Source organism: Abramis brama (assembly GCF_963993115.1).
Source record: "Abramis brama genome assembly, chromosome: 5".
NCBI lineage: Eukaryota > Metazoa > Chordata > Actinopteri > Cypriniformes > Leuciscidae > Abramis > Abramis brama.
Genome location: NC_139967.1, coordinates 8,879,489 through 8,903,160, shown reverse-complemented (window position 1 = coordinate 8,903,160; position 23,672 = coordinate 8,879,489). Strand labels below are relative to the sequence as shown.

Sequence of the window (23,672 nt, the reverse complement as noted above, 5' to 3'; positions counted from 1 at the left end):
TATAACTCTCATTGTGTTCGTCTGAAAGAAGATAGTCATATACTCCTAGGATGGCTTGAGGGTGAGTAAATCATGGGATAATTTTCATTTTTGGGTGAACCATTCCTTTAAGGGCTCCTAGCGGTTTTCTGTCAAAAAATAAGTTTTATGGTTTAACGTTTGAAAATTAAGAAATTTAAACAGCCTTAAATATTGATATATTATTATTTTTATTATGTATTTTTTTACAGTGAAATATTACTATGGTAATATTTATTTTGTTTTTATTTAGTAATAATGATATTGGTAATAATAATGCTAACATTAGTATTAGTCTTATTTTATAGCCATACTGATATATAAATTGTAATTATTATAAAACATTTTAAATAAATTATAAAATTATAGACGTATTGTGCAGCCCTACAAACAAGCACAACAAAACTGGATTTTTTTTATCGCATTTAAATCGCAATCACAAATTTTATCAGAAAAATCACAGTTTGATTTTTTTCTCTGAATTCTGCAGCCCTAACAGACATGAATGATGTGTCTTGTTGAGATGTGCAGTACTTTTTAAAGGTACAAAAATTAGAATCGTCATTTACTCAACCTTGTTACATATCAGTGCTTTTTGTCCATAAAGTGAGTGGGATCCAATGTTGTTTCGTTTAAGTAGTTAGATTCTACATTGTTTTTTTTTTTAGTTAGAAACCACTTAGCAACACCCTAGCAATCTTTGCAATTGCATAGCAATGCCCTTTCAACCATGCACAACAGTGCAGGCGTGTTGCAGTGTAACAACATGTTCCGATGTTCTTCAGAAAATGTAGCAATCTAACTCATTTTGGGTTTGTTTTGCCCTTTAACATAATTCTTTCCCGTGTGACTTGAAGATTGAACTGTTAGCAGCAGGAAACACCAGAGGAACAAACAGTCAAGCACACCAGCATTCACACACAATAAAAGTGGCTGTGTGTTGCCATTGGGGCAGAAACAGCTCCACAGCTGGGCTCGGCCCCCTTCCCTTAACCCTCCCCCCTTCCCTCGGGAAATACGTCCACAAAAATCTCCCCGCACAGGCCCGGACCACCCCAACACCTCTGCCTCCTGGTGTAAGGCGGCGGGTTCCTCTGCCCGTTTCTACAGCTTGATCCCCAAAGCAGATCTCCCCCCAGATGTGCAAGACCAACAGGATGGAGTAACAATAGCGAGGCTGTTGGACCATTAGACCCTGGTGAGGCAGTGTGTGCGAGCGCTTAGCCCTTCACCCTCCCCCATCTTCTGCAGGACGACCTTTAACCCTGGTTCGCTACATGCTGCACACCTCCTGCTGCGCCTCTCACACACAGTCAGACTAGCTCTGTCACTCAGAGAGAGAGACTAATGCAGATAGAGACAGCGTGCTGATATAAAATAGCAAGAAAGAGAGAGATCAAATGCAAATGCTACTGGGGGAGGATAGATATGCATCTGCAATATTCATATTTGAGCTGCACACCCTCAGAAACCACTGTGATCATCATATTCAATGTTGTCTGTGCAATAGAGTATTCTTAAAGCAATAGTTCAGCCAGAAATTAACAAAATCTGTCATTATTTATTCACCCTCATGTTGTTCCAAACCTTTATGACTTTATTTCTTCCATGGAACGGGATACTTTTATGGTGCTTTTTGTCATTTTGAAGTTTGACAGCCCCAGTCCTTATTCACTATATGGAAAAGAGTGGCCTGGATATTCCTCATAAAGTCATGTGTTTTGTTTGGAATGACATGAGGATGAGTAAATAATGACAGAATTTAAATTTTTGGATGAACTCTATTCCTTTATTCTTGTAATGTTCATTCTGTCTTTGTTCGATGCTATTTTATTTATTTTTTGTTTTATTTAAATTATATTAAAATTTTATTTTATTTTTGTACTTTAAATGGAAACTGAGAAAGAGAGAGAATTTCTTTCCAGAAGAGGCAAAAGAGAGAGGAAGATAGAGGAGCAAAGCATGGGAGCGCCCATAAACTCAGGACCTGAGAAACAGAGATAACGGCAAACCAGCAGACAGCAAATACAGCATCAATCTCCTCAGTCACTCCTTCTCTTTCTGCTCCTCTCTCCATCTCTTTTCCCTCCAGTGAGTCTTTTTTCCCTTGGATCCTCATGCCGAGTGCTCCTGTGTGTTTGTAATAGACCCTTTCCACGTGCTGCCTGCTCCTTCTCTCTTTTCCTTTGCCTCTCTCTCTCTCTCTGTCTTTCTCTCTCTCTCTCACCTCTCCAGCACACATGGAACAGTTTATCTAGGAGCTTATTTTTTGCACCTATTAAGCAAAGTTCCTTCTCAGACACACACAAAAAAGGCAGCCATAGAGAGAAAAACTTTTTGTATTATGATTGTATAGCAGCACTTCGAGAAAGGCGGAGAAAGAGAGAAAGAGAGAGAGAGAGAGAGAGAGAGAGAAAACACCCCCTGGTGAGCCATGGCTCTACCACGCATGAGAAAATCAATAAAGCATCTCTTAAAAAGAGGTTGACGGATAATGGAGAAAGACGGGTGGGAGAAACAGACCAGGTCCCCTGGATACCTTTCTGCCCTTTCTCTTTTCTCTTCATCCCACAAATACACCATCCACGCTGTGAAAGAGCAACACAATTGTATCGCTGCCATAATTTTTTCACAAATGCGTGTTTGTGGCGTAGGCTGTCTTGTCAATTGCAATGGGACCAATATAGTTGTCGTGTCACATCACTACAAGCAGTGTCAAGAACATCTGTAATTTCTGGAGATAGCTATCCGATAGCATTCCTATTCTTCTCAATGGCAGTTGCTCAGTTGGTATGTAACCAAAGTCGTAAACTTGGCATATACATGCAGGATGTCTATATGATGCTATCTATCAGATTTTGTTAGAATTGAACACAGGGTGGTGCTCTAATGTGCAAATGTACATTTATTTGTATATGTTTCTGGACCTTATGAACCAGAATGTAGATCTTTCATCATAATTCGTGTGCGTGTCTACATCTAGATTCAGTTTCACACTCCTTCTTGGCCATTTGACTGATTTTGCCACTTGAAATTTGGTATAGGCTACATCGACTACAAGCAGACCTGGTAAAATGTATCAAAAGAATTTTGATTTGTTAAATCATTTCTATGAACCAGTAAGTTTTTGGGGCATGACTATTTGACCAGGGCTGCATTTCCAAGAAGCATCGCAAACCTAATCTTAAGACTGTATCTGATTTTTTTGAGCATCCATTATTGCATTCTTTAAGGTAGAGTAGGCAATTTTCGGAGCGGCTAGCAATAGCAAGCTAGCTTTGAAAGCATTAGACCCCCCCATCCCCCCCCCCCCCCCCCCTCCTCCCTTCATAGCGTCTCCAAAGCCACGCCTCCTTCAAAACACATGAACGCACACAGCAGAGTTTGCAATGTGTCATGAGACGAGAGACGGCGTTAAACTACCGCATGTCTCAAAGCACATAACATCACAATAATGATGAACACAAACAACTTAAAGAGCACTGACCTGTATCACCTGACTGCTGCAGATTCATTTAGGCGTTGATAGGGTTGCCATTGAAACGCATGAAATGTAGTCACAAACCGAGTATATAACATCACAGGTTTCCATCTATTTAATCTATTTCAGATTTTTTTGGACCAAATGCAATGAGTGGACATTTTATGGTCCTATGCCTTCCACAGACAGTATATACTGTACAGTATACATATAAATACATGTAGCGATTGCTATCAGGATGCAAAGAGACTTTCACCCAGCATAACAAAAAATATTTCTGGAACAAATCCCCTGTTATTTACAAATCCCCTGTCTTTACATTTAGATACTTTTTCCGTCATCTAACATTATTGTTACATGTTGTCGAAATTTACTTGTGGCATTTAAAAGGATTGATTTTAGTTTTTAGTGCTTTATTTTTAATTTCACCAACCCTTGCTTGTTATATAGTCTACTTTGTTGATTATAAAAGGTGCGGTCTAGTTTTGTTGGATTGCACTGCTTGCTTGCAGTATGGACTGCATTGTTGATTATAATGCGATGTAGTTTAAACCACTCATTATGATTTGACTAATGTGTTCAAGTTCTGTTGCATCGCATCGTGCCACAAGCTGAAAGAGAGCGCTACGGCAACACAGCGTGACATTACCACTCTCTCTCTCTCTCTCTCTCTCTCTCGCTCTCTCGCTCTCTGCCCATCCAGCCTTCTGATGCTGTTATTGAATGTGTGTTGATTAAATTCACACAATCCACACACCCCCTCCTCTCCCTCAGGGAGCTTTTATTTAATTAATAACGCAGGCTTACCATTAAAACACTTGCTGTGTGTGTAGGTGTGTGTCTGACAGAGCGAGTCTCATGGCTGTTGTGCTTGTGATCGCCGTGTGACGCTGTGTGTGCACTTGTATTGTTGTGGTGGTGGGGTTCCCCACCCGGCGTTAACAAAGCGGTATTGTGTGTGTGGTTATTGTCGTGGGTTAAGCTGTGCTTAGGGCTGTCATGGGTAATCTGAAGCTCTTCACTCCATTAGTATGTACCTGGAGATGCAGGTATGACTTACATATTAGTGCTGGATTGTATATCACAGATATGATGTGCATTGACTGAATGCATCATGTGTCCTGGAGTATTGATGGAATGGAAGTGCCGGTGTTTTTGTAGGGATGCTGCTATTTTTAGGAATGCACAATAAATTGGTTAACCTATTGATGTTGATAGATAGATATGTCTGTCTGTCTGTCTATCTATCTGTCTGTCTGTCTGTCTGTCTGTCTGTGTCTGTCTGTCTGTCTATCTATCTGTCTGTCTGTCTGTCTAGAGAGTGAGAGATACACTGCCTTTCACAAAGTTGGGGTAAATGTTTGTTTTTGAAAGTATCCTTTGCTCAACAAGGCTGCATTTATTTGATTACAAATACATTAAAAACAGTACTATTGTGAAATATTATTTCAATTTACAAAAACATTTTTCTATTTTAATATATTTTAAAATTAAATATGTTCCTGTGATCGCAAAAGCTGAATTTCCAGCATCATTACTCCAGTCTTCAGTGTCACATGATCCTTCAGAAATCATTCTAATATGCTGATTTAGGGCTCAAGAAACATTTATTATTCGTATCAATGTTGAAAACAGTTGCTGCTTAATATTTTTGTGGGAACCATGAAATATTTTTTCTGGATTGTTTGATTAATGGAAAGTACAAAAGAGCAGCATTTGTTTTAATCAGCATTTAATTTCAGCATTTTAATGCATCCTTTCTCAATGGAAGCAGTAATTTATTTCAAAATGTTCTATTACATTGCATCCTTAAGAGTTATGTCCTGTGTCATGCTGTCTAAAGGAGTTAATTTTGTGAGTCCAGAATGATAATTGTAATAATATACATAAACATACATAATACATATCAGTATCTCATTTGTATTGCTTCACCTGTTGCAAAGTGTGTGTGTTTGTGTGTGTGTGTGTGTGTGTGTGTGTGTGTGTGTGTGTGTGTGTGTGTGTGTGTGTGTGTGTGTGTTTTTGTTTATATTACATTGTGGGAACCAAATGGCCCCACAAGGATAGTAAAACCTGAGATCACCTCCATTGTGGGGACCAGCCAGCGGTCCCCATGAGGGAAATGGGTAAATAAACATACTAAATGATATTTTTTTGAAAATGTAAAAATGCAGAAAGTTTTCTGTGATGGGTAGGTTTAGGGGTAGGGTTAGTGTAAGGGGACAGAATATACAGTTTGGACTGTATAAAAACCATTACGTCTATGGAGAGTCCCCACAAAGATATGTGCGCCTGTTTGTGTGTGTGTGTGTGTGTGTGTGTGTGTGTGTGTGTGTGTGTGTGTGTGTGTGTGTGTGTGTGTGTGTGTGTGTGTGTGTGTGTGTGTGTCTGGCTTCACTTTTTACAAGTGTAATCAAGGATGCTGCACAGGTGGCCTGCATCCTCTCAGGAGGAGACCTGAAGTGCTCTCCTCTTCTCTGCTGGTTTTTCACTTTTTTTTGTTTTTCACTTCATGCCACTGACCCCAGGCCAGCCCGGTGGCGTCCTTCTCCCCATCTTTCCCTACTCTCTCATCTCGCTTTGTGTGTCTTCGTTCCTCTCTGAAATGTTATTTTCATTGCTCCCCTTAACGGAAAATATATTCTCATTTGTAAGTGCCGATTCGCCTGTAACCAAATCACTTTGCACCCTGAACGTATCAATTTAAAGATGCGTGCGAAGCGCGATGTGAGCTAGCTGCACTGAAAGATTTCACAGTCGTTGATTGCCTCTGGGTCCGTTGCAGATTTTAATAGCAGCTTTTAAACTTAGCAACATTTACCAGCAGTTTATTAGCTAGCCGTTGACCGAAAGTGGTTCTAAATGAATTTAGACCGAGGCCAGAGAGGGTTTGAGAGCGTCTGCATGGTTTCCGCTGAGTAGAACAGAAAAGGGGCCTTCGCATCCTCTTTCTTAGCTCTTTACCTATTACAGATCCATTACCAGAAAGAAGTCAGGACTAGCAACCCTATAGAACATAGAGATAGAATTTCAATCCTTGTCTACTAAGAGTCTCCTGAAAATAAAAAGAGTGAGAGAGTGATACACAGCCTTTAGTAGTAGGTTAGATTGATTTAGTGGTCATTCTGATGGCTTTGAGTAGCTAGACTTCATATGAACTTGCTGGAAATCTGATGTACTATTGGTTGTCATGATGCCAAAATTTCAGTTATCAATACCAGGGGAAGAACACTTTGCATGGGCTGTTGAGTCTGTACCAGTGGTGGCATCGATGTGTGCCTTGCGTTCTCGTGGACATCACAGACATCCTTCAGCAAAGGCCCCAAAAGTGCAAGTCAACAGCAAGTGCACCATAGTGAATTGTGCAATTAGCAAGCATTTTTAGAGCTATAATGTAAAAGCTATAATTGTAAATCCATTTAGAAATTAATTAATAATAAAATCAAATTTGAAAAAATCAAATAAAATCAAAAACTGGCAAAACATCTGCTATAATATAATTAAATATTTGTGTTTGATTTGTAGCTTGATTTTAAATGTGTGTGTGTATATTTTTTAAATTATTTTTTATGTACATTTTGTAATATATATTTTGGTATTTCAAGGTTTGAACAAAATACATCTTCAGTTGGAAAAGTATATTTCCTTAAGCCACGTTATTAATAATAAATATTAAATTAACTGCTCGTTAATGCAAATATCTAATCAACCAATCACATGGCAACAATTCAATGCATTTATGCATGTAGACATGGTCAAGACGATCTGCTGAAGTTCAAACTGAGCATCAGAATGGGAAAGAAAGGTGATTTGAGAGACTTTGGCAAGGTTTGTGGGTTGATGCCAGATGGACTGGTCTAAGTATTTCAGAAACTGCTGATCTATTGGGATTTTTTTGGGTTTACAGAGAATGGTCCTAAAAAGAGAATATCCAGTGAGTGGCAGTTCTGTGGGCGAAAATGCCTTGTTAATGCCAGGGGTCAGAGGAGACTGGTTCGAGCTGATAAAAAGGCATCAGTAACTCAAATAACCACTTGTTACAACCGAGGTTTGCAGAAGAGCATCTCTGAACGCACAACACATCGAACCTTGAAGCAGAAGAGCAGCAGAAGATACACCAGTGACACTCCTGTCAGCTAAGAACAGCAAACTGACGTTATAATTTGCACAGGCTCACCAAAATTGGACAATAGAAGAAATGTTGCCTGGTCTGATGAATCTCGATTATATATTGATTTATATATATATATATATATATATATATTTAATGAGTTCTCCCAGAGAATACATGCAAGTGACTGTTTGAAGTCAGAACAGATACAGTAGAAAGACTAGTATCTTGTTTTATTTTTGTGTCGACGTGGTACAGAAGTTACGTTACTTTTGACATTCCTAATCACAGCAGTAAAATGTGCAGTTGGCAGTAAGTCAGAGTTACTCTCTCTCTCTCTGTCTCTCTCTCTCTCTCTCTCTGTTTCTGTTAGCTTTTGACAGATGTGCCTCTAATCCATCCAAGCTCCCAACCACCACCATGGCCCTGTGTAACCTCTATTTTTCTGACTCTCTTGGTCTTTCTTTCTTTCTCTTCTCTATGCAGTGTTCTCTGACAGATCTGCTCTGCTGAGATATATCAGGAGCAACGTGTCCTACTAAACAAACTTCTACACACACATACACAGGGGAACACAGGCACACACACATGCTTACATGTGCATATTGTCCCATTAAAATTATCCTTGTCTGTGCACACTCTGTGCCTGTTTGTATTAGTAGGGGTGTTATTAATAAATATGACCTCATCTGTGTCCGCAGAGAACTTCCTCTCCCTTCCCAGCTCTCCCTCTATGGACTTCATTTGCTTTTCCCTTCTTTCTTCGCACTGTTCTCAACACCCTTTCTATCTGTCTCTTGGTCTCTTTAAATGCAATACGTCTTTCTGCGTCTCCACTATGTCTTGCCCTCTGTCTCTCACCTTTTCTCTGTTCTTGTTCTGTTTCCTCTGCTGTTTTTTTTTTTGTTTTTTTTTTCAGTGTCATCCATCTGCCCACCCTCTGTCTCTATTTACTCTAGTAGTCTGTTTCTGCCCTTCATGTCTGCTCCTTGTCACTCTCTGGCTCTCACATGCTCAGCTGTACTCTCATATTCTGTGTGTGTGTATGAGAACACAGAGAGGCCACTTCTATTTACCAGGGTGAAGCCAACAAAAGTATGTTTCACCCTAAAATCAAAAGAGAAAATACATATTTTAACTTTTATAAGGTAATTTTAATGACAATTCAGCACCCTTCCTCACTATGTTTTGATTATTTTAATCCATCTATATATTATATTTTAAATATAATAAATATGTAATATATTTTAGCAATAGAAATGAGGTATATGTTCTATATTCTAATTATTTCAATCTGAATGAGTGTTGTACTATTTGGTTAAATGCATTATTTACTGTAATGCATTGATTTAAATGTGTATGTATTTATATTTATAATAAAAAAAAAATAGCAATGCAGTAATGATGTTAAATTTAAGATTGTACCTGATAAAAATATTTTTTATCATCTTTCTGCGCACTTTGTGTGCAAGTAGTATCACATTGCAAAACAATGAAAAAAATCTTTATGGACATATAGTTTATTATTTGTTCCTTTTGGTTTTTCCGTGAAATATGACGTGGACATGTTCTTGACGCGTTTCATGAGATGCACTCACCATCACTGTCAGCCTGAAATCTTTTAATGCACATGAATGATTCACTCTGGTTGTTGTTCTGTTTTTTGAGAATTCCAGCTGCAAATCTGCATGAATGTTTCGGTTCAAGATGTGTCATAATTAACCTTAAGATAGCGTGTAGCTCAATTATTTTTAACGATAAACAACTGCCAGCTGGTTTCCTTTAATTTAACAATCACAGAATGCATTAGCTAATTTACAGTGACAGACTGCCATCAAACTATTTACCTGATGTTTAAACAGAAACATTGATTCATTTTAGAGCACCGGCCATATGTGTGAATTACTGCAATTAGAACCAGCATGTGAGGCTTATCCCAAAGGCTTGATGTCATCACGTCGTAATTAGGGACAATGATGTTTCTTTTATGATGTGATGTTTTATACAGGGTGAAAAGATATATTAGGATGCATCAGAGACTGCAGTAATCATCTGGATACCATAGTATTTCCTCATTAAAGCATGTAGCAGCTCTACTATTTCCTTCGGGATTGAGTCTGAGGTAAACATATGAGCTCACCTCAACCTTACCTCACCTCTGTGTCTATGTGCGCAAAGGTGAGCCATCAAATTTTTAACGGTCAATAAAGCATGTCAGTATGCACTTATTTGAAATGGATATGTGCATTTTTCTATTATTCATATCTCATGAATAAAACTCTCCTAAAATATTCCGTTTTCTCCAGTCTCATCGAACACAGCTGAGATATTAGTAACCTTTGGAAAACTGACCCACAAGCTCTCCTTTCTCACCCTGCGTGGACGTCTGTAGACCGCCGTAGGGCTCACAAACACTTGTTGTTGAAAACAGAAACGTCATTAAGAAAATATTATGTATTCAACTGTCAAAAACAGATAAATGAGAGAGCAGATTGTTTTATAGCGGAGCTGAACTAATGCGGAAAGCAAGACAAACTGATTTTTAAACAATTGAAAGTAAACCAAATTACTTAATGTTGTTTTTCATGCACCATACAAAGTCACCATCTGTCGCTTTCGCGCAATCTCTTTGCAGTATACAGCAAAATATAATTTCGGCCATTGTGAGAAAGGTCCTTGAGAATAAGGTGGTAATTCTGGGTCATAAAGTTTACCCATATGAAATGTCATCTAACAAGACAACTAGTTTTGTATTGTAATAATGCAAGATTTCCTTTATCCTTAGCGCCCTCACAGCAGGACAGTATAAACAGGAACACTTAATTATGTACCCATAAGAGAAAGAAAGTTTGTTTGGTGGGTTTGGTCAGGTTTGAATCCAGTACTTCAGATCGGCTGTTTATATCAGTGGGCGTCTCCTAACATGGGATTTGTTTGGTTTGTACTTTTTTTATGAGAAAATTTCAGATAAATCTGACATAGCCCTGGGGTTTGTTGTGAAAAGGCTTGAAATGAAGCCAGAGCATTACTTTGTGATCCTCCCACTTATATAAACACAAAACACTCACACACTGAGCAAAGGCACCCAAAATCTCTCTACCCACTCTCATTTAGCATACAGATCCTCTCACATACTTTATAATGAATATAAGCATGACTTACAAAAACTCTACTGTTTACATTCACTTAAAACATAACTGTGTCTACGTAAATACTCGCTAAGACTGGAATTTTGACATTATTTTGTGTGTATTGTTTAAGTGCAATAAGCAGAAAAACAAATACTCAATTTAGTACTGAGAGGCAGCTTTATAATCTGCGGGAATGAGTAAAATAATGTACAATACTTGCAATCCCACGCCAAATTTCAGGCCCATTAACACCAGCAATATTCATCCAGAGCAAATGAAACGAATAAGTGAGGGGAGGTGTGTTTGTGTGTCAACTCGCTGTCAGAGAGATGAGAGAGCGAGAAAGCGTGGCTGGTCTCATGCATCTATTCTGCGGGAAATGAGAATTGGAAGTGTTTCAGATATTCAGTATTATCGGAAAATCGATATTATCATAATCGACAACACTACATTGCACTTAGTTTACTATTTCAGAAGTGAAAAATGTAAAAAAAAATCTCTCTCTATATATATATATATATAGATTAACATTATATATATAACATTGTTATATATATATATATATATATATATATATATATATATATAAAACATTTTTAGCACTTGAACTATATTTTGGCAAAAAATGTTTTGCCAAATGGGAAACACGCGTGCAGTTCAAAGCTCAAATAAAACACATTTGCACCAAACACTGTGTGCTACAGTGAACTTATTAAACACATCACGATTTCTGGACAGAAGAGTTGCACAAGTTCTTTCAAGGTCACGGACCTCTTAAAAGGTGCCGTATGAGTGAAACTATTTTAGCACAGAAGATTCTCTAGACTGTTTCTCAACCGTCTCCGAAAGGCCGTCCTCCCACACACTGTCTAGTCATAGAGTGTGTGTGTGTGTATGTGTGTGAGCGTCTCCATGCTAGCCTTGTTGGCGGGTTGCTAATTTCTTGCCAGGCCCAGCAGCAGGTGGAGGGTATTACATGGTTCTTTCCCCACACATTGGCATAGTTAAAGAAATAACAAAAGCAACCCACGGCATTTTCTCAGACAAGCTTTTATCGGCTCAAACACACCACAGCCAAAGCCCACTCTAATGAATGCGGCTCTAGCTGTGTGACTGTGCTAAATAGTCATATTTGTCACAACCACAATCATTGCTTCTTTCCTTCTTTTTGTTCTCTTCTTTCTTTCTATTTTTGGTGGATGGAGGGTGAAGGTCAGTGTGACAACAGTTAATTTAAAGCAAGGGTCAGCCATCATGACCCTATGAATAATTGGCTTCTAGGGGTCGAAGGTCAATGCAAAAGTGCAGTCACTCAACAAAGAGGGCACACACACGGGCCGACACTTCTGCTTCACTGACCCACACTGCCCCGTTTATGTGTGGACAGACTTTTATGGCCTTACGAATGACCTTGCAAATGGCCACTGGTAGAATTAAAGGACACTTTGATCAATACTAGTGCTTACAAGCATGCTAATTTCCACATAATGCTTTTAATACTAAGCTCGTTTCACTTCATTTCACATACCATCAAGTATGATCAAGTATAAAATGCATCAACTACTGTTGCATTTCCAAATTCATTACTAAAAAAAAAATTTTTTTAGCATTGCATCATTCTCAGTTTTGACTGTAGAATGTCTCAGCTGTCATTTCATAATTATAAATGGTGCTTGTGAGCGCCCCCCTTTGTAGTTGATATGCAGTGCACACTTTGCTGAGCATTTTTGGGATCTTCTTTTCTATTCTGCAAAGGATTTTGGGTAATTTTATCAAACCATTCACAAATCAAAAATTACACCCTTCAGGCAAACTATTTTCAACATGCTAGGATTTGGAATATGCTAATTAGGATGGGTAGTATGCAAAATGGGACACAGAGCAAGACTTTTTACACTTTAAAAAGTTCCAATGAAGTCGAAGCCAAAACCACAGTTGAACGAATGACGTCCAATATGAAACTCACGCAGTAAGCGCTAAGCCAATCCTCTCATAATTATCACTGCTAGCACCAGCGTCTTCACCATACTCAAGCCAGAGCAGGCCTCAGATAAGCATCAGAGAGCATATGACTCAGCAGTGTCTCCCAAACGCTCTGCACGGCTGTGATTAGCGTTAGCGATGTCAGCTAATGAATCATCCGTATTATGCCGCTGTCACGCTTGATTTCAGGGTTTAATAAAGGGATGTTTTAATTTAGCTCTGACTTCTCTGTGCTCTTCTCCATAGGTGAAAAGGTGGTCAGATTGGTTTGAATTTATTCATGGCCGCGATGCTTTTACAACAGTACTGTTTCCGAAACTCATTACAGTTTCCCTTGGTCGATTTGCTATTAAACGAGAGGTTTTAAACAGCATGCATGGGCTACACATGTCTAATTCATGAGGCCATTGAAAGGGTTTCTGAGTGAGACAGAAAGTTTGCTGAAACTTGTTACTACAAGTTATCTGAATTTGACCAACAGAGTATTTTTCAAGGGAAAAACTGGTTCATAAATAAACAGTGTTTTTTGGATTCAGTAAATTAAGATTAGATTAGATTACTGAGCAACTTAAAATTCAGTTCAACTTTTAGTGCAATAGTTGGGGGTTTTACTGTTTATGATAAATACTTTGATTGTCACATTTCAGTTGTAGATAAATTATAAATGTTAGCTAGATTATGTTCATAACCTGAGCGATGTATGTTTATGCTATCAGTCATTGCATTGATCATGATCACACAATTTATGTTTCATGCTTCAGAATTTATTTCAAGGCAACATAATGAGCAACGATGGTCCCTGGTTTTCATGGTGCATTATGGGACTTTTTAGGGAGCAACTTTTCTGTGCACAGTGATTTTGCGATTATGACAGTCCTTAAAATGGCCTTTTCCCTATTGAACTATTGAACTAGCGGGGTGATTAAGATGTACCCTAAGATTAGAATAAATAAGTAAAGTTTAGTTTCTAGTTGATAATATTACCTTTGTATCAAGCTAGCATTAAGATACAGTATGTAAATATTTGTGTGTTTTGAGAAGCTAAATACTCAGATGATCAACTTTTAGTGCAATAGTTAATTAAATTCAGTAAGGTTAGTTTTTAGTAGTTATAATTAACTTTGAAAAGCTAGCATTTAGATAGCTACGGTATGCGAAAGATTATCCGTGTAACTCAGGAGTTCAACTTTATTATGTGCAGGTGTTTTTCAGATCCTACATTCTCCACCAGAAAAACATCCAGCCCCACCACTGGATCGGTTTGGAGTTTGTGTGTGTGTGTGTCTGTGTCTGTGTCTGTGTGTGTGTGTGTGTGTGTGTGTGTGTGTGTGTGTGTGTGTGTGTGTGTGTGTGTGTGTGTGTGTGTGTGTGTGTGTGTGTGTGTGTGTGTGTGTGTGTGTGTGTTGTAGCTCTTTCCACACAGGTGAAGAAGCAATGGAAATGAGATTTTCTGATGGCCTGTTTATTTTGGAAAATCAACACTGAGCACAGTAGCAAAACGTGCCGGCAGACATTTTGTACACAAGTGTGTTTTTATGTGTGCCTCTGTGTATTTTCCATTAGTTACCGTTAGTTTAGTTACATTTCCTTGCCTTAAGTAGTGTGCATTCATTTCCAATGCATCCTAGAAAGCCATGGGGATTTTTTTTTTTTTTTTTAAATACTGTAGTTCGGAAGGTTCAACTCCAAGCAGAGGGACTCTCTGTTAGGGGTTAAACGTTTTAACAGCAGAAACACACACACAATAGCTCTCCCAGATGGGTTGTGCTTCTTATTATGGCCCAAATTGAGTTTGCAGGTCATCTGATTAAAGTAATCTGATATGAGATATTCGCAGAACTTAATTTTATGTGCGTGGGTGTGCAACTTTAACATAATCAAAGGGACAGCGTCCCTTTTTTCTTAGTGATTCAATGTGACTGTGCTTTATTATAGCATGTGTAACAATATCTTCTAATCGATCACAGGGTGAAAGGATGAACTCTTCAGAAACCTAATCTGTTTAAACGTCCCCTCCTGTCTTATTCGTTACTCTCTCTTCTTTTTTTGTGCTATATTCTTGATACACAATGGATTCTTTCATCTATTATATGCATGTGTGTGACAGCTGACAGTCTGTTATATGAGGGAGTATTTCAGACACCCTGGCTTCATCTCTCCGTCCCCTTTCATGTGGATGCGTTTCTATCTCAGAGAGAATGAGAGAGAGAGAGATCACTCTCTAGAGAAGGACATTAACCTGATTGAAAGCGCCCACCCCTCACCCCCCGAGCTAGCGTGACCTTCAGTCACTTGTCTGTGTGTGTATCTTACACTCCCACAGGAACTTGAGTAAAAAAAGGTCCTCTGGTACTTTTAGAGTTAGAAGCAGAAGAAAGACTCAAGATAAGGAAGACCCAGAGAGAAGATGGCTGTATGTTTTGAGGCCAGTAGTTTCACAGACGGGCGCTTCATACAGCTTTGTTGATTATAAAGGGAGTGGTTTGGATTTTGATGCGTCTAGTCTTTTATGCATTTGGCAGATGCTTTTATCCAAAGTGTCTGGCACTGCATTTAAGGTATATATTTTTCATCAGCTCATGCATCGAACCCAGGATTTTGCTGTTGCTAGCATCATGCTCTACTGTTTGAGATACAGGAATGCTAGCTTAATCACTCGCATCCAGTGTAGAGATGTGTTTATGATGCAGTGTCAACTTAGTGCATTAATAAACCAACAGTCTTCACAAAATCGTCTTTTGTGTTCCGCATACAGGTTTAGAACAACATGAGAGTAGGTAAATTATGCTTGAATTTTTGATTAAATCAATAAACAATACCTAATATTTGTGTGTGCTGTGCATTTTTGGAGTACACTCTAAAAAATGTTTAAAAAAATTAAACCAACGGTTGGGTTTGTCCATATTTGACCCAAACTTGGGTTGAATCAACCCAGCATTTTTTAAAGTGTAGCATCTCGTTAGCTTAGCAAACTGCTTACATCATAATCCATTGAAATCAATAGTCTCTTGTGCATTTCACAAGTCTGTTGAGCTGCTGCCTATGAAGAGCGTTCCAAATCAGTCACTTTTGAGGATTCTTGGAGGCACCATTGTGTAGCTCACTAGGTCACCAAAGCAGCTCACTAGGAATACAATTTAAGCAATCTTCCATCCATGTTCTTGAAATCAAATCAGCTTAACTTGTCTTTTTTTTAGTTTTATGTTTTTAAAATGCCCACACACTGTAATATGCAATGGGCATTGTTAAGAGTGCTGTAGCAACAGTTGAACTTGATCAGACCTGTCAAGCTTTTTATGAATGAATTGGTTATAATGAACTGCATTATGTAGTTTTCTGAAATAAGAATCAAGAAAAAAAATTTTTTATTCTGTCTAGAAATGTAGTTTTAGATACTTCTCGAGTAAAAAAAGGATCTGAGCTAAACAGGGAGGGAGATGAAATGAGATGAAAATTACAGGTATTTGAGAAACTAGTCAAAGAGAAAAAGTGATTTGTTCCACAGATAGCTTTCTCTCCCCTGACCGCAGCACGGCGGTGAAACAAATAGGTCCTATAGGGCAAGGAACAAAACAGAGAGATAGAGATGGTGAACGAGAGATGGAGGGATGATTTGGGTTAGATTGGGGTAGTGGGGCGTGCGGGAGAAATCAGAGACAAATTATTGTTGTGTGATGCAATTGTTGCGATAGAATAAGCAGCATTCAGTTAAATTGAAGACCTCAGACTTTTGCAAATTGCCTGAGATAACAGTGTGGCGAAAACAAGGCAAGTCGTTTGTATTCCCGCCGTCGCCGAATCTGCACACAAAAGAGGGACTCTCACTCAATCAAGAGAAAGAGTAAAAATAACCCACAGCGATCCCTTCTTTCAATCCCTCTATTTCTGCTTATCTCGCTTTATCTCTGAAGCTCTTATTTGCGTAGAGGAAGCGAATGGATTGAATCTGGCCATTGGTTGATGATCATAAATAGCTGTACGCCGCCTAAATCCCCCTCTCGCATGCTGGGAAGGAGGAGGCCGGGGGAAGGAAGATGATAAAAGCAGGGTGCGGGGAGGAGAGAAGAAAGGAAACAGGAAGATAAAGAGGGAAGTCTGAGGTGAAGTGTGCTGGGAGGGATTTGAAAAGAAGCAAAACTACATATCATGACAGTAAAATGTGCATTTCGAACACACAAACACTAAAGATATCCGGAGATGAGTGCAGGGACCGATGGATTCGTGTTTCGGAATAGACACCGCAGTGCCTTCTCAGCAAAATAAAAGAAAAACAACACCAGCGATACGAAAAGCCAAATTTGTCCCAACATGACATGCGAGTGCATCGCAGATACTTGAGAATCAGCATAAATACAACCCAGTGTTCCTACAGATGTGCGCTGGATGTTGATTAAACTCGATCTGTCCTCCTTCCGTCACTGAGATCCTTCCTGTTTACATCCCACCAGATTTCATCATTGATCTCTCATCTTAACGTCTGCTAAAATGCTCTTCCTCTTTTGCTCTCTCTCTCTCTCCGTATTGAACTGTGGGATGTGAGTCGTGTGGAATGAAGGTGTCAGTTTCGTATCGTACAGCATCGCTAGACAATTGCAGAGCAGCACCGCATGACTCCCCATTAACTCCGCTAACAGGAAACACTGGAGAGGTGCAGAGGTGCATCGTGGCCTTTTCTGCACCCCTTCTCTCTCTACTTTCACTTATTTCAGCGGGAAGACATAGATGTCAATGAGAGAGGACACAAATAGCCTCTCCACCTCTGCCCACCTCTGGCCCCAGTACCTCCGGCTGTCAGGAACTGCAGGGCGGAGGGAGAACGATGAGGAAAAAAGTTCGGCCTACAGGACAATTAACCCCCGAGGGAGCACAGTGGGCGTCCTGCACTTCCAGCCTATTAACATACAAAAGTACTCAACCTGAGTAAGACACAGCTATACAGATGGCCTAAGGGGGGGTTTACACACACACACACACACACACGCACAGAGAGAGAGAGAGAGAGAGAGAGAGATGTATAATCTATCTATCTATCTGTCTGTCTATCTATCTATCTCTCTGTCTGTCTATCTATCTATATATGTCTGTCTGTCTGTCTGTCTATCTGTTTATCTGATCTATCTATCTATCTATCTATCTATCTATCTATCTATATATCTATCTATCTATCTATCTGTCAATCTATCTGTCCATCTGTCTGTCTGCTTGCTTATGTACCTATACCATAAAAAAATTAAAATAGTAAATATTTGTAGTAAAGTAAATTAGTATATGGTATCGCTCAACATGCTCACTATTTGCTTTGTGTCATGTTTTGGTGGTTGTGTTGCAATGAATGTAGTGGCGTAGGGTTTGTATGTATTTCAATATGTATAATATTATACCCCTGCACAATAACAGGAACTAATGCAACCGTGTCCCTGTAAGATATTGTACATAAAATACTGAATTTTGCTGCCAGGCTCCTAACCAGCTCTCCAAACATGCTACAGTTCTCTGCTGAAATGATTATGCGCTCCAGCAGTCATTGCTGAAATCATAAAAGTAGAACATAACCGTAATCGTTATTGCATAATGTTAAAGCCAATCCTGTCGCATAGCTATTTCCTTCGCTGATCGCTGGTGTCTTTAACAGAAGCACAGCAGCCTATATGTCTCTCTTCTAAAGGCCCCTGTGGGACCGTATGCACACAATGTGGTTACCGTTGCATTGTCTGCTAAATGCTGTTGCTCTGTTGATCTGCTACCGTGCGCTAACTCAGCATTGATGTGAGGTTGGGAATCAACCTATGGATGTGCCACACGTGTGAAAGCAGCTGGGTAATGAGGTTGTCGCAGTTGTCGTTAATGAAGCTGATTGAATTGGCAACACATGCAGCAATAATGACAGGTCACAGAGGGTATCCCAGCATCCCCTGCTCCTGATGGCATGGGGCATAGCAGGGGAGACACGTGAGAGTCTCTCTCACACACATGACCAACCAAACACACACTCACTCATCAGTTTTTGCTTAAAACTCATCATTAGAGTAACTGACAGAGCAAGGTCAGAGAGAGATGGATTATATTCAGAGAGAAAGGTTTATAAAGAGACGATGAAAGAGAGAGAGAGGGGGGAAGAGATGTGGTTTTACCAACCATAGGCTCATTGGAAAAACTTGCCTGTGGCGACTTTTCTGCAAAATGACATTACATTGCATCTTGCACCGCACATTTCGCAAGACTTTCAAAGTGAAATGTCCAGTGAGTGGCACTAAAAGGTCTATTGAAAATAACGCACCACCTACATCTGGTTTGGTAGGAAATTAGTGTTTCTGCAACTATAGGCACTTTAGTCACTGCAGACTTTTGGATAGACACTCTCTTAAACACTTTTACACTTTAATTATTTAATTTAATTTTTCTACTAACAATGTCCTAGGAAGTATACACATACATAAAAAGTATGCCGTTTATTAGCATTATGTGCTGGAAATAGTGGTTATGGAAATAATATTTCACTTTATTATTATAACTGTGACCTTACTGTCATAACATGTGTGAAAAAAATTACATAAATCATTTTCACACAGTAAATATTTAAATAGTTTTTATTTTATTTCACTCTTTATTTAAACTTTTACAATGTATTTTTCATAATTTAAGATTGAAAGCCTGGGTCTGGGACAAGGGTTAAACAGTATAGTTTTAGACATATAGTTTTATAGCTTTCTGAGATTGCTTTATGACTTTTATATAACAAAAAAAAAAAAAAAACTTTCATGAAAATGAACCCATGGGACATAAAAGTTAAAGTAACACCCATAAATGAAAACAAGAGGGTTATATCTACATAATTGTAGACACAAAGTGAGAAAAAAGAGGGAACAGATGATCCCAGAGGGCATCTTAACACTTGATCGTGGAGCTATTGCTCTATGGGCCGAGGGCCACTGGGAGGGGGGATCCCGGTGACAGGAAGGTTTTCCTGTGGAATAGGAAGTGGGACGCGCCTGCAGCTGATCAAACTCCATTTGATTATTAAGACTTTCATCTATTCTCATTCACTGATGAAACATCACACTGCCTGTTGATGTCATAGCAGACACACACACACTCAATCATTCAACACACACACAAGCTGTCAGCCTCCCACTCTTTCACACACTCCCACTTCTAACATCATCAGTCACACTTACAGCACACATGCAGTCCGACCACAACAACATTCACACTTTCTTCTACAAAAAAAACATACATAATACATGCATGCCAGCTGCAGGCCCTATCACAAAGGCATAAACAAAGAGCAAACAGCATTAAACCTTCAGCTCAACACTTTCATCAGCACAAGACTGCAGGCTTCAGAGTCACTCTGAAGTCCTGAGACTCTTTCTGAAACTCTGAAGGCTGAGTTCACTAAACCATCACGCCACTTTTGTCTGCAGTATTTCAGTGCAAAATGCCTAATTTATTTCACAAACGCAATACGGTTTAACCAGGTGGAATGCAGCTGCTGTGCCGTGTTATTCAAATTAAATCATTGTCATTCTTTTCAGTGCAAATCACACCTCCTTTCTATGTAAATCAGGCTTATTATAGATTGTGCACAAATCTCTTTGCTTGGCGCAATTAACATTGTGCTATTATCACCTGCGGAAAGCAGGCGGTAAATGGAAGTTCATTTAATAGAGGTGTTTGTTTCAGGGTTGTGTGCCATTCAGAATTGAATGGAGAATGCATTTAAATTTGATTTTGAATGTAAGGAAGTAAAATTTTAATAAATTAGTGTGTTCATAATTTGAACTAAAAAGCAAAGTTTGTCAAGACCAACTTTATATATTGCCCTGATAAAGACTTGTTTGAAATTGAAAAAAAAAAGCCGGATAAGATCCGATTGATTGATTGATTGATTGATTGATTGATTGATTGATTTTTTATTTATTTATTTATTTATTTATTGATGGATGGATTGATGGGTGGATGGATGGATGTTTTTAATTTTGTAATTTTTTTTAGTGAAAATTGTTTCAAATTAAATCCTACCCCATTTTTTTTTTAATGCAGTAACATGCCTTTTAAAGTAAATTGATTTCATAAAATGATTTTAAATCTGGAAGTCGACATCTTAAGACTAAAATATTAACTTAGGTGCGTTGTTGTTTTGTCTGCTTCTTGTATATGACCAACTACCTTTACCTTACTACTACTTACTGACACTTACTGCTGGTTCACCTGATATTTCCACTTCATGGTTGCCTGTCGTTTTGGAAAATAATCCAATGGAAAATATATAGAGTAAACAGCTCTCAGTGGCATTGAGATGTACGTGTCTGCGGTGGTTCACGCCAGACTGAATGCGTCAAGCATAAACAAGACTTAAGGGCCAGTACGGAGACCTTGAGAGGGCTGGTGGCTCCTCTAACCACCTACTGCCCTGCATCTGTGGCTATAAAAGAACCCTGCCTGTTACTCTAGGGGATGAAAGCATGCCGTCCTGTTTTGATTAGTGCCATCTGATCTTATACTGAAATAAATAGATCATATGCTGAAGGCAGATTTCTTTTATTTTGATCATTCTGTTTATGCAGTGTACATTTCAAGAGAGTTTGGGTTTGACGTAGGTTCTTTTTTGAGGATTTGTTGAGCAGCTGGTGTTGAGTGGTCAGTTTCTGCAATCGTTGACATGGTGTAGAGATAGTGGCAGGATGTTGGGAAATTACCGGCCACTGACATGCGAAGGGCTTTTGTTTAAGTTTCATTAAAGGAGGGATGATTGGGGAACGAGAGATGGAAGGAAGGAGGAAAGCTCTTGAGTGAGACACTGGAAAGATGTGTTTATGTTGAGGGGTGGAGTTGTTTCCTCTTGTGCATCCGTATGGTCACAGTCCACCATCATGCTGTTGCCTTGACATCTGCTGTCTCTTGGGGGTCAGTAGGTCATAGTTCAAAGGGTCTTATTTTAGTTTAGATGATGAACATGGGGATTGGCTGTTGGTTCTAGAGAAGAGCTTATTATTGACAGGAAGACAAGAGCAGATTGGAAGGAGATGGGAAACGCTTTAGACCCACAAAGCTGGTCATCACTCACCTTTGACCTTTTTCCGGACGTGCATGAAAAAACGGCGGACATTTGTTTTCTTTAGGGAGGAGTTCATTTCAAAACACGCTCTTTGAATATTCGTCCATCTTCACAGATCACGTCCTTTGGCAGAAGGACAATGTTTATTACATTACTTTTTTTGTATATACTAATGAATTATTAATTTATTCTTTTGGAATCTGTGTAACTGTAAACTGTAATTGTTTTGAAATTCCTTGTTCTTGCCATATAGGTTTAAAAGTAAAAAAATATGCTATAAATATGTAATCTGTACAGAATTAATTAATATTAAAACATACCTAACAAATATCTTTACATTTTATATATATATATATATATATATATATATATATATATATATATATATATATATCACATAATAAAACATTTTAAAAATGAATTGTTATTTTAAAAACATATAGAGTTTATAAATCTTAATTTTTTTTTTATTTATTATATATGCAGGGAGAGAGCAACATAGCATATTTAGTTTGGAACTGCCATGCAAGAAAAAGTGCAGAGAGAACACAATCACTTGTTTTTAAAAGTCCAGTAGACAGCACCTGTCACAACAGTCTGACGCATTCCAGATATAACACAGATATAAGCAATGGCGCATCGATCCAATAAAAAATGTTGTGCAAGTGGAGATGTGAGTCATCGAATTGCTATATTGCAACCCCTCTATAACGGACAACTCATTTGGAGTGAATCGCCACCATCTCTGACTTCTCTTATCTGACTCTCTCTCTTTCATGCTAATGAAAAAAGAAAAACAGAAATCAATGGCTGTGAGATTGCTACCGCACAGGTCCACATCTCGATCCAATGATGGCAAGAGGCCACCACTCCACACTTTCTTATCGTTGCGAACATTTAAATTCACACAACCTTTTCAGACTGCATAATAAAACACAGTGCAGGCTGAGAGAGAGAGAGAGCTTTACATTGTTATCTTCACCGCTAAACAGTATTTGACATTTGACGCACATTTAAAAGTCAATGGGTTTGCTCTCAAATCAGCAAATATTATCAAGGCCCTAATTTCCCTTTTTAATGGAGAGAAACAGGTGTGAGTTGATGATTAGAGCAAACGTGTGAAAACGGCTATTGCTGAACAGACTGGACCACTCAGGCCTTTTTTCCCCACTCTTTCCCTTGAAACCTTGCTTCGGGCATCATCATAATGCATTCAGGAGAACGCTGACTCCAATTATAATTACAAGCGCACGTCTCGTTTGTCAGTGACTGTCAAAAACAGGCCTTCTTAAATGTGCGACATGTTCTATTGGACACGATTGTGAGTTGTGTTGATGCAGCCTTGCTCTGACAAGCATCCTCAATTTGGCTGGTGCTCTGCCAAGATGCATTTATCGTTGTACCTTCTGAAAGAGTGTAAAATATGTCATTAAAATTGTCCTGACTGTGTTTTCTCACTCCATGAACAGTTCCTGCTCAATTGGGATAGCGACAAGAAGGCTCTAGGGATGTTGGCGTTCGTCTTGTAATCACTTTTGTTTATGTTTTTTTGTTTTCTTTATCTCCCCTGACAGGAGCCGTTGTGCGCATCTGGAGCCTCCACATCTCGTCGTCCAATCAGAACCCTCGCTTCAGAATCTGAATCTGCATTCCGTGGAGCAGAATAAAAGGAGTGGGAGCGGAGAGAAATGGGGTGTGCGAAAGTTCTTCTCGTGATGTTCGTGATCGGGTTTGAAAAGGGGATTTGCGTCAACTGGAACCCCGTCCCACGCAAGACAGTTAAATATAATGGTGAGTATCTAATGACCAAACAAAACTATGAGCGATTCCTCCCAGCTGTGACTGTGCAGCAAATGAGCCCACTGTCCTGTTCCCGTTTTTTTTCTCACA

General features: G+C 38.9%; 1 protein-coding gene across 1 annotated transcript in view; it reads left to right on the top strand.

Annotated features, from left to right (window-relative positions):
* The window catches only part of sema4c (sema domain, immunoglobulin domain (Ig), transmembrane domain (TM) and short cytoplasmic domain, (semaphorin) 4C), a 60,507-nt gene that overhangs the window by 5,659 nt on the left and 31,176 nt on the right, over window positions 1–23,672 (top strand). Inside the window, exon 2 of the mRNA XM_084113976.1 lies at window positions 23,357–23,573. Coding sequence (XP_083970102.1) covers window positions 23,471–23,573 — 103 coding nt within the window. The 5' untranslated portion in view covers window positions 23,357–23,470. The remainder of the gene's footprint in view (window positions 1–23,356; window positions 23,574–23,672) is intronic.